This window comes from Nanorana parkeri, unplaced genomic scaffold, assembly GCF_000935625.1.
Source record: "Nanorana parkeri isolate BGI_ZX_2015 unplaced genomic scaffold, ASM93562v1 scaffold80, whole genome shotgun sequence".
In the NCBI taxonomy this organism is placed as follows: domain Eukaryota; kingdom Metazoa; phylum Chordata; class Amphibia; order Anura; family Dicroglossidae; genus Nanorana; species Nanorana parkeri.
This window is the reverse complement of record NW_017306348.1, coordinates 202,979-215,095: the sequence shown is the minus strand read 5'-3', so window position 1 is coordinate 215,095 and position 12,117 is coordinate 202,979. Positions and strand designations below refer to the sequence as shown.

Here is a 12,117-nt window from a genome sequence, read left to right as displayed (position 1 = left end):
GAATACTGCAGAGGTGCCAATACAAAGCATGCATACTGCAGTGGTGCCAGTACAAAGCATGCAGAGGTGCTAATACAAAGCATGAATACTGCGGTGGTGCCGGTACCAAGCATGAATACTGCAGTGCTGCCGGTACCAAGCATGAATACTGCAGTGGTGCCGGTATAAAGCATGACTATTGCAGGGTACCAATACAAAGAATGAATACTGTAGGGGTGTCAATACAAAGCATGACTACTGCAGAGGTGCCAATACAAAGCATGACTACTGCAGAGGTGCCAATACAAAGAATGAATACTGCAGAGGTGCCAATACAAAGCATGCATACTGCAGTGGTGCCGGTACAAAGCATGCAGAGGTACTAATACAAAGCATGCATACTGCGGTGGTGCCGGTACAAAGCATGCATACTGCAGAGGTGCTAATACAAAGCATGAATACTGCAGAGGTGCTAATACAAAGCATGAATACTGCAGAGGTGCCGGTACAAAGCATGAATACTGCAGAGGTGCTAATACAAAGCATGAATACTGCAGAGGTGCCGGTACAAGGCATGAATACTGCAGAGGTGCCGGTACAAAGCATGAATACTGCAGAGGTGCCGGTACAAGGCATGAATACTGCAGAGGTGCCGGTACAAGGCATGAATACTTCAGTGGTGCCGGTACAAAGCATGAATACTTCAGTGGTGCCGGTACAAAGCATGAATACTGCAGTGGTGCCGGTACAAAGCATGAATACTTCAGAGGTGCCGGTACAAAGCATGAATACTTCAGTGGTGCCGGTACAAAGCATGAATACTGCAGTGGTGCTGGTACAAAGCATGAATACTGCAGTGGTGCCGGTACAACGCATGCATACTTCAGAGGTGCAGATACAACGCATGAATACTTCAGAGGTGCAGATACAACGCATGAATACTGTAGAGGTGACGGTACAAAGCATGAATACTGCAGAGGTGCCGGTACAAAGCATGAATACTGCAGTGGTGCCGGTACAAAGCATGAATACTGCAGTGGTGCCGGTACAACGCATGAATACTGCAGTGGTGCCGGTACAAAGCATGAATACTGCAGTTTTCCATTTTCTTTGTTTTGTCTGTTACATCCTGGTGAAGATATTCCGAATTTCTGTTCTCATCTCTCTACACTAAGATTTTCCGTGTCTCTGTGTAATGTTGCGTATCTTTATCTAGGACATCTCATGTCTGAACAGAGACCCAGCACATGTTGTGATTGTGGACTGTAACAGAGAAGCTTTTAAACTGCAGCCTTACAATGGCTTAGCCATAAAGAAATGGGATGGCAGCTCAGAGGACCGGGCGCTGTATGATCTAACTGCTTTCCTGAAGAGTGAGTATATCCTGAGATTGGGTGGTAAAACCTGTACCAGTAATGACCAATGTACGGTGCATGGTATAGGGTGACCACTTATAGGCCGATTGCCTGCAAAGAACAACTGGTTGTGTGACACCTGAGCGTCCTAGTTCTAGAACTGGTATAAAGCTTAAAGGATTTAGGCCTTATGACAAACCACAACATTTCTGTACTTCCATCCTTTGCTTTGTGTGTGCTAAAGTACACAGAATTGGGTATAAATAAAATACCTGTACAAAAACATTACTGTGTCCTCCTACACAATAGTGCAAGTATTAAAAACAATATATCTTTTAATCTCAAATGTCCATCACCTCCAAGTACCTAATGTAAGGCACAACTGTCAGCCTTCAAAAAAGGTTTCCACCTATGATGGTAAAATGTTCCTTTTACATTACATAATACTGTGTCTGTGCATTTTCTTACATAGGAAGTAAAGTATTCAAGTTCAGAATGCTTGTGGCTTGTAATACATGAGGGCTATATCCCTTTAGGCCTTTATACCAGTTATATAGTATAAAGCAGGGTTCTCAACCTGCGACCCACATTTGTCCTTGGTCATTAAGTTGTGACCCAAGTCGCGCTGCAATAGAGCGCACGACATTAGGACAGCGTGCTCGTACGGGGGTGTACGAACTGTGGGTGGAAGGTGCCTTTGGGGTACCATTCAAATTAATGGCAACGCAACACACCTCCCACACCAGAAAGCACAGTAGGTGGAATTGCAGTGTACTATGCGATTTAATGCACTGTACTAGTGTGAACGGGCCCTCAAAAACACTGACAGACATGTGACAATCTCACACACACACACACTCACTCCACAACATTTAAAAAAAAATGTTTTAAGGTCCACCCATTCTCCCTACCTTACGAGAACTGGAGGGGATCCTCAGCCTGGGGTCCATTGTGGAATGTGATGTCACCATGGCACCTCTATAGGACACGTGTGGAAGCTGTAAGCAATGCACGTATAGGTTGCAGCTCACTCGCAGCCATAGCCCCATCCTGCCCCACCTCAAGCTGACACTCCGCACCGGGCAGCATATTTTGAATGGCTGCCTAGCGAGAAGGACAATGCTGCGCTAGGGGGAAGCAGAGGAGCCTCTCACCTAGAAAAGTGGAAGGCACACGGCAACCCACTTTTGGGTCACAACCCACCAGTTGAGAACCAAGGGTATAAAGAGTAGATAAGTCACCAATAATCTATACACCCAGTTTACAAGTCCTAAACAACCCTCCGCCCCCCGCCACCCATATCTTTTTTGCTTCCTTTTTTTTTTTAGTTTTCTAGTTAGCCACAGTTAGTTTAGTTATAACAACACTTAATTGTTCTTTTAGATGGTGTTGATAAGTTTTGTTGATGTTTGTGACCTCCTTTGGAAAGATTTCCTAATCTCTTTAATCTAGCAGAAATGTAGACGTGTGCTGCTTTAGCATCTATACCGGCCTGAGTCAATCATTCTTCTGCACACCTAAGCCCTGAAGAAGGGGGATTCCGTTACCCCCTGAAACATGTTGGCTTTCCACACGTTTTGGCATTCCATTTCTTCTTCGCCTCCAAGTTTTCAGCTAAGGTCACATAGCGGGTAGAGGAAATACCTGGTTTGGGAACACTAAACCTGCAGTCCATCAGCAAGACCAAATAAGTTACTCAAATCCAGAGACAACCCTGACCAAACCCTTCTCTCTAACTGCAGGCATTGTGCAGTAATTAATCATACATTTTTACAGTAGAAAGCACAATTTTTATTTCAACAGCAGTGAGTTGCCAACCTGTCAAATCTCTAATGCAGAACACTGAACATGACACAGGGAGAGCGGAGTGCTGAGATCAAACTTGAACAACTTTACTCTTGTTAACTTTGTGGATGAATTCCTCCACGGTGCCTGCAGCTACAGAGCTCAGTGAGGGCTGGTTTTAAAACCTCTATGCTGATTGTTAGGAATATGTAAATCTTTGAATGTCCATAGCCAAGAAACAATTTAACTTTAAGGGCCCATTCACACTGGATCTGCTGCATTGTGAACTGTTTTATCAACAGATACTAACGGAAGTGCACCGAAAAATGAATGCGTGTGAATGGGGCTAGTTCACACTGCACTGTTCCGTTGCGTTACACTACGTTGCACTGAAAAAAAAGTAGAACATGCACAACTTTTTTTCAGCGCAACGTTACGCAATGGATCCGGCGTGAACTAGCCCTATACACACCCATCCATTTTCAGGGAACCCTTCCGTTGGCATCCGTTGAAAAACAGATTGCAACACAACAGATTGGAAGGAAACCAAAAGGTACAATTACAAGTCAACTAACCCTCCATTGACTTGCGATTTCCTCCTGATTTTGGTGTCATTGCACCTCAAAGGTTTGTTGAGAAGCTACTTGAAGCTTCATTTAGTGTAATTACTAATGAGAAGTCACTAGGGATGATCAGCGAGTTTGCCACAAAAAAGAGCAGCTGACTTAATTTCACTGCTCATGCCTCTACACAGGGCAAAAAACCGATACACTCTGATGATCATTACCCATGAGTTTTCATATAATCCAAGCTATGCTACCAGTAATTGCCACCTAAAGTAAAACGTGTGTTCCAGGTTCTGAATTGTAATTCCTCTCTACATTTCTTTCTTGCAGCCATTGCAGTGAGTGGTGTTAGTGACGTCCGTACAGTCCTTGAAAATTACTCTTTAGAGGAGGATCCTTTAGACGCTTTTAAACGCAGACAGACTCAGTTGGAACAGGTAATTGTGGACGACCACATAGCTATACATTTCCTATTTTACAAATGCAATGCAAGGGGCTGCCATTTTGTTTTATGATGTTGCACTATGTTTACCAAGATTAAAGGAGAACTATGGGGTCAGTGTTTTTCCCCATAGTTCTCCTTAGGGTAACGGGAGGACACAAACTAGCGTCCTCCCGTTACCCTGAGCTCAGTATACCGCGAGCTACAATATACCAAATGCTACAGCTCGCGGTATACTGAGACGCCGGAGCGGATCCCGACATCGATATCCGCCCAGCTGCGTGAGTGACAGCTGGCTCTGCCTATCTAGAGGCAGAGCCAGCTGTACCCGCCCCCTCCCCCCGTCCGTTCCGCCAGTCAGCGCTGGCAGATCGGAGCGGGGAGAGGGGAATCCAGCCCCTCCCCTGTCACGGCAGAGAGCCGTGACAGGATCGAGAGGGGAGCGAACGCCGGTATGTGTTCGCTCACCTCCCGATCTACTGAGCCGACCCTTTGACAGTCTCATTGTCACAGGTCGGCTAGAACTATGAGGTGAGTGGACATCACTCATCTCATAGTTCTCCTTTAAAGGAAGTCTGTGAGCATTTGTATTTATTATATTGTATACTTTTAATATGGACTCTTGTAGTTAGAGGCGGGTCATACCTAGGTAATACCCTGGGAAGCGGTAGATTCCAGGGGGCACGGCTACACTCTGCAGGCTCTTGCAGTTCTTCAAGGCTGTGTACCTGCCTGTCCCTTCACAAGGGAACACACACAAAAGTGTTAGATAGCAGCAGCAGTGTTGGTAGTTATTAAAGACTGAAGATTTCCCTTTCTGCCTGTCAGAAGGGCACGTATTCATCATGGTTTCTTTACAGAGTGTCCATGATTTAATTTTAGTTCTGTGATGATGGGGTTACTTAAAGCACCTTGCGGGTTGTAATGCGTTGCTATAAAATGTAAATGATTGCATTGATCTGAATTTTTCCTTTTTGCTCCGTCTTCCATTCACAGGAGGAGGAGCAAAGACTAGCGGAGTTGTCACAGATCAGTAAGAGACAGACTCTTTCATTGGGATCAATCGCTAGCCGGTTTATGCCTCGCTCCAAACAGGAATGACATTGCCTCCGTCCCCAGCATTCCCCTGAATAGCAGCATGAAGACTGACAACTGTGACCGGCCCCACAAATCTTGTATATATACATCAGTAGATAGTAAGAGGGGACATAGTCATCTTCAGGCTGGACATGTGTTTGTGTGAATATAATAATAAAACCTTTCCTTTTGTAGACTTATTCTGGCAATCATTTCTGCACCACCTCCAGTAATAGGTGTCCATGCACACCTTAGAACTTTATCACATGCTTTCACCTGAAAGGTGAGTCTAGCCCATTGTAAATAGTGGGAAGTGGATTTTTTACATTTTTTTTGGCAACATGCTTTCTGTTTTTACTGTGGTTTTTGCAACCTTGTAACTAGGGATGCACCGCTGCTAGTATCGGTGCCAATACCTAATGCTCCCAGTGAACTTCCGATGTTAGGAAGCCGGGTGGCGAGTCATTACATGCTGCCTGGCTTCCTGACTGGCCAGGATGACGACTCCATGCTCCCTCGTCATGGAGCCGGCTTCCTGTCCAAGCAGGAAGCCAGGCGGCGAGTCATTACATGCTGCCTGGCTTCCTGACTGGCCAGGATGACGACTCCATGCTCCCTCGTCATGGAGCCGGCTTCCTGTCCAAGCAGGAAGCCAGGCGGCGAGTCATTACAAGCACCTGGCTTCCTGATTGGTCAGGAAGCTGGCCAATCAGGAAGCCAGGCGGCGAGTCATTACAAGCACCTGGCTTCCTGATTTGGCCAGAAAGCCGTCTCTGTGCTTCCTCGTAACCTGGTGACGAGGGATCATGGAGATAGCTTCCCGGTTAATCTTGAAGCCGGGCAGAGAGTCATTACACGCCTCCCGGTGCCCTTAATGGGAGTTTTGGTAACTGTATTCGGTATCGACGAGTACCGAAAAAAATGATTGGTACTTGATACGGAAAAAACCGTCATCGGTGCATCCCTACTTGTAACATTGGGTTTGTGTACACAGATATTGCTATTATAGCTGCCTAAAATGTATACAGCAAGAGGTTGCCTTTAACACACAAAGATCTGAATGGGACTCGCTGTATTGAACACGATGGTCTAATACAGCTTCTGAAGTGTCAACCACATTGCACCATCGAGGTAAATGGGAATCTGCTGACCTGTTTGATGTGCCTTTCAAATGCAAGAAAACAATGCCGGGGTGGATAAAAAGTAATTTGAGGCCAACAAGAGTCGCCCTACAGGAAATAGAACACGACATGGAAATTCTACCAGGAAGAGATTGCTCGGAAATATTTTTTCTCTGCCGTTAAATGCATCTACTTGGTGTCTGATCCCGTTCTTCCCAGTGAAGGTCTATGTTGGAAGCATTAATGAGCAGCTGATGATCAACAGTAATTTAGGAGCTGAAGAGCTTGTATGTGTAGTTTTGAGTTTTATTGTACAAGTCAATGTTGAGGTGTTTGTGTTTGATGGTGTTGCATGTTGTCAGGTACTCTAAATAGCATCTAAAGCAAGTTCTTTGATGATCCTCACTGTAAGGGTTATTCTCAAATGGAGGTTTGGCCTACTTTATAATTCCTCTATGCCAGGGGCGCCCACTATTTTTCGTCTGGAGATCTACTTTTCAAATGACGAGCTCATTGAGATCTACCAACGAAAAAACACCTGCATTCAGGGGCGGGAGGGGGCGTGGCGGTGCATTGAAGTCAAAGGCACCGCAGCCAGGCTCCGCAGGCAGGCCCCTCGCCCACAGTGCGATCGCCTGCATTAGTGCCTGTGTTCCAGTCCAGTGCGATCCGCAAACATTTTTGCAGATCGCACTGGACCAGAATGCAGGCACTAATGTGCCTGCGTTCCGAGTGCGGGTGATCGCAATGTGAGCGATGCCATTGACTTCAATACAGCTCCACACCCCCTCCCGCACCTGAACACAGGGAGTCGACCGGCTTACATTCCAGTGCGCCCTACATGTCCCGGCGTCCTGTCCTCTCGTGGTGCTCGTGTGGCCGACGTTGCACATGGGGTGTCCTGCAGCGTCTGACACATTCAGCCGCACGAGCACCACGGGAGCATAGCCGTAGCCAGCTCCTTTTGCGCCTGAGGCACAACCAATGAGGATCTCATCACTGAGGCAACGGCGACTTCTGATAGTAACCTACGTCGGTCACAAAATATTGGTGGGTTATGGGTAGTGATGGGCTTGGGCCTGTTCGCAGCTCCACTGGCCGAGCCCGCCAGGAAGCTGACAGCGCCAATCACGGGCACGGAGACATTTCCCGATCTCTGCAGCTACGGACCGGGATGATGTCTCAGTACCTGTAATTGGCGCTGCGCGCTGTCAACTTCATGGCGGGCTCTGCGCGTGGAGCTGCGAACATGCCCGAGCCCATCACTAGTTATGGGTAGGTTATGCTACACATGGTTGTTTAAATGGATTTGGACTTCTGAATCAGCTGCACATTGCAATGGGAAGATTATAAAGTGGCGGTTTCTGCTGACAGGCTTCCACCCGCCGAGCATCTCCCAAGCATCAAGTCAGACGCAACCTATTTAGCCAAATGCTCCATACACAAAGCAGTTAAAGAGGAGCTGCAGGAATTTGAAAAGTTAACCCTTGCAGTAAGGTTACCCTGTACTGCAGGGGTTAACTGCTTATTTTGTCTAACGAGTGGGGGGAAAAAAGGAAGATATCCTCACCCAATCCCTGGTCCCACCTGGCTGCTAGACTGGTCCCTCTTCTCCCTCGGGCTCCGATGGTCTAAGAATCTGAGACATGAATACGTCTATTACAGTGTATTAGAAGTGAGGACGCCAAGGGACATACCACAACCGGAGCAGAAGGGAGAGAGGTGAGTGGTCACCACAGGACCGAGTGGCAATATTTTCTTTATTATCCCCCTAGAGAAAAATGAGCGATTAACCCTTGCAATGTGGGGCTAGCCAAAGTCAAAGCTAGCCTTTGAAGCCAAGCTCAAGAAAAAAAGTGCATGTGGCAAGTGTGGGTTTCCCATATGCAATCTGCCCAGCGCCCATTAAATTCCCACACCAGATACAGACTTTCGACCTCAGGTGTTCATTTGCTGGGTGAGTATAACCTTAGATGTGTTATTTGTGCCTTAATTAGGAGCCTATTCACACCATAGCCCTGCGCTAAAGGCACAATATCCGTGTGTTTAGCGCACAGCACAATGCACCACACATTAGGTGCTCTGTTGAATTGCCATTGATTCTGAATGGCATCCCAATGCACCTCCGGGCAGCGATTCATCTTTCTTTTTACCAAATGGCACCACAGCAAATGCCAAGGGTGCCCACACACCTTACAATAATCGTACGCTAATCATGGGAAATCCCGCGATTGTACGATTATCGTAAGGTGTGTGGAAGCCGTGCGACCTCTACTACTGTAAGGTCGCACGACTTTTAACTTACGAACATGTTCGAAAACCCGCTGAGCATCGTACGATGTTCGGCGGGTGTGTAGCATGTTCGTACGATTAAAGCCGGACGGGCCGGTGTGCACAAGCGCACACTGCCCGTTCGGCATTGCGGTCACCGGAAGCCCGCCCCTCAGGGGGGCGCGGCTTGCGATGATCGCAAGTACGATCTGCCTGTCCAAGATAGGCAGATCGTACGGTTTTTTTAAGTACCTTACAACCAACGCAAGACAAAAGTCTTGCAATGGTTGTAAGGTGTGTGCCCAGCATAATGCAGTACTGGGTGTATTTGGGTGCCATTCACAATGAATGGCAACGTAACTTACAAGCACACCTAGCTTGCAGTGCATTGCATTGTGCAATAGCGTGTGTGCTAAACGCATGGGTACCGTGCCTTTACGGCAACAATAAGCTGTGAACTGGCCTGTAATAGGGACTTTAATTGTGGCATTAAGAACTATAACCATACATATACATTATAAAAAGAATATTTCTATTCCAGATAAAAAACCATGACATTCACAGCATATATCAGTGTATACAGAGATCATGTACATCACAGATACAGTTTAGTGTGCATGAGTCCGTGTTGTAACGTTTTGCAGTGAATTCGGCTTCTTCAGGCCTGGGTTTGAAATGACGGTTCTTGGAGAAGTTTATATAGCTTCTCTCTATCTCTGCAGCTGTCAATAGGCTGTTATTGAGGAGTTTGGGGTAGCGCACTATAGCGCGGATAATCATTTGTTTTGCTTGGAATTATTATGCATGATATGATATAAATCTCCTACGCCAAGCAAATGTAACATAAATAAATCATCAGTACAGAGATATCACCTTGGTAGGAGATCATCATGATAAATTACACATTACAACCAACCAAATTGCAACATGTACATCCTCAAAGTTGTTCAAAGCCAGCAGACATAAGCGTATGCAGAAATAGTAATAGGCCGTCTCCTCCATACCTGCAAAAGTGATAAATCCTAGAGCAGCCAAGAAACAACTTCATCCCATCACCATCTGGTCTCTCCCAGACACAAGAGGTGTGTGTGTGTCTCATAGTACCAGGCTATAGGTGTTCTTACCTAGTAGCCACACATGGGAACTGTTAGGCCTAGTTCACACCTGGGTGTTTTACGTTTAACATGTGAAAACCAATAATTGCCTATGGACATGGTTCCCACCTGGGCGTTTTACAGCGTGTAGGAACGCACTGAAAAACGCCCTACGCCCAAAGAAGTACAGGAGCTTCTTTGGGGCATATTTTCCGCACGTATCTATTAGGACACAGCCGGATAGCCCTCGTAAACGCGTGTTTGTCGCACGTTTCTTTTACCGCAAATCGCTGTAAAAACGTGCATATTCCGTACGCCCAGGTGTGAACCCAGCCTTGGGTGTGCATCTGTATGCTGCAAGAGTGCAGACCTAGCCACCCACTACCTCCTTAAAACCTCCTTACATGCCCTGCTGTTCGTGCCAAAAGTTGGCATGTGTTCCAAAAGAAAGCACCCACGGGGTTCCAGTGTCATGATGAATTCCTATATCACAGCCACGTGTATGCACCCAAAAGGGCCCCTGCATCTGCACAGTGCAGCAGGGGATGCTGGACGTCTCCTGTCACACACAAACCGTGCCCACACAACCAAATCTTCGGATGTTAAGCGGGATGCTGATATGTTTTATTTCAAGAATGGCAGCCGCTCAGGTCAATGTAAAACTAAAAAAGAAAGATGAACATGAGCAGGGCAATAAACAAAGCAGGGACATGTTTGCCTTGCCCATGTGCACCTTTTCTTTTTGCTAGTTATTATTGATCGGAGCAGCTGCTGCGTTTGGTTTGTTGAGATTGGTTCAGACAATCACTGGGAGTCTTCAGCTGCTTTGATCAATGTTTGCTCTTCTGATGTGTTGCTGCCCCTTTAAAACTGTTGTTTAGGCTTAAAAAATATTGACGTGCCTCAACGGGCTCTATTAAGGTGCCCATACACTGCACGATTCTCGTACGAGAATCGCAAGAAATCCCGCGATTGTACGAGAATCGTGCATTGTGAATGAAGACGTGCGACCGCTTCTACTGTACGGTCGCACGTTTTTTGTCTAAGGAGCACGCTAGAAAACCAGCCGAAAATCTTACGATTTTCGGCTGGTTTGAACAGTGCTCAGGAGACAAATGCCGAACGGGCCGGTGTGCGCACGCGCACACAGCCCGTTCAGCATTGCAGTCATCGGAAGCCCGTGTATGGCCACCTTGTGATGGTTGTAAAGTGTATGGCCACCTCTAAGGTGGCCATACACTTTACAACCATCGCAAGACTTTAGTCTTGCGATGGTTGTAAAGTAGTTAAAAAAACGTACAATCTGCCCATCTTGGACAGGCAGATCGTACTTGCCATCATCGCAAGCCCGCCCCCCTGAGGGGCGGGCTTCTGATGACCGCAAGTGCGCATACGCACACTGGCCCGTTCGGCATTTGTCTCCCGAGCATGCCACAAACCACGCCTGCCATACACTTTGCGTTTATCGTACGAGCGCGGGATTTCCTGCGATAATAGCACTGTGTATGGGCACCTTTAAGGTATAATTCACAGAGAAATGCTGCCCGCTGCGGTTGCTGGAGCATTTCCTGTTGAGGAGAACGGTCGCTTGAGCCAGCTAGGTGTGTGCTGGGTGACCGGTCTCCTCAATGGCAGTCCTAGCACTCCACGGCATGCCTACGCCATGTGTGGTTCCCTGCAAACTCCTCAACCCCGTGCTTCTGGAAGGCAAGTATTGGGGCATTGTTACTTGGACATCGGCAAGCAATTTTTATGGTCAGAATGAAGGTAAGAAAAAAACATGGGAACCTGCAGAAGGGGCCGGGGGACCTTATCAGAAAAAAAAACAGTCCTGGCCAGAGATGGTTTCGGTATAACACGTGTGCATTGTGAATGGTGGTGCGATTCATTGTTACAACTTATCTACTTTCTTAACTTTATTTAAAAGTCACAAAATTACATTTCATTCAACTCTATGCACTGCAGCATGTTGGGACGTGCTGTGGTGCAATGACATGCGTTGCACCACACACACCGGCGCACATACTGTATATGGTGTGCACGTAGAAAACGATTGCTTGCCATGTGTCCTTGTGTTACGCTTGTTTTGATCAGCTCAACGCACCCATGCTGTGAGCAAGGTCTATCCTTTTCCTATAAAATAAAATGCCTCCTCTTACGGTCGGACGATGCTGAACACACTCGCACATTTCTGCAATAAAATGGAACATTACTTTAAAGAAAAGAAAAAAAGTCAAAATCTTTCCTTGGGCCACATGAAACGGTTGCCGCGCGGGCCCTTACAGCTCCTTCTGCTCCGGCTAATTTATTTAATTAGTGAGAAGGAATAAGAAGAGGTGAAAAGAAAAGGGCCTGAATAGAAGTGGGGAGAATGCGCTACGTTTATAGGTCTCCGGCCGGAATAAATTTGGGAGTCAGTGGTAACAG

General features: G+C 46.8%; 1 protein-coding gene across 1 annotated transcript in view; it reads left to right on the top strand.

The window, feature by feature from the left end:
• TIMM50 (translocase of inner mitochondrial membrane 50) overlaps positions 1-5,404 on the top strand; it is a 31,934-nt gene extending 26,530 nt beyond the window's left edge. Inside the window, exons 9-11 of the mRNA XM_018576913.1 lie at positions 1,196-1,352; positions 4,016-4,122; positions 5,124-5,404. Coding sequence (XP_018432415.1) covers positions 1,196-1,352; positions 4,016-4,122; positions 5,124-5,228 — 369 coding nt within the window. The 3' untranslated portion in view covers positions 5,229-5,404. The remainder of the gene's footprint in view (positions 1-1,195; positions 1,353-4,015; positions 4,123-5,123) is intronic.
• Positions 5,405-12,117: the final 6,713 nt, after the last annotated feature.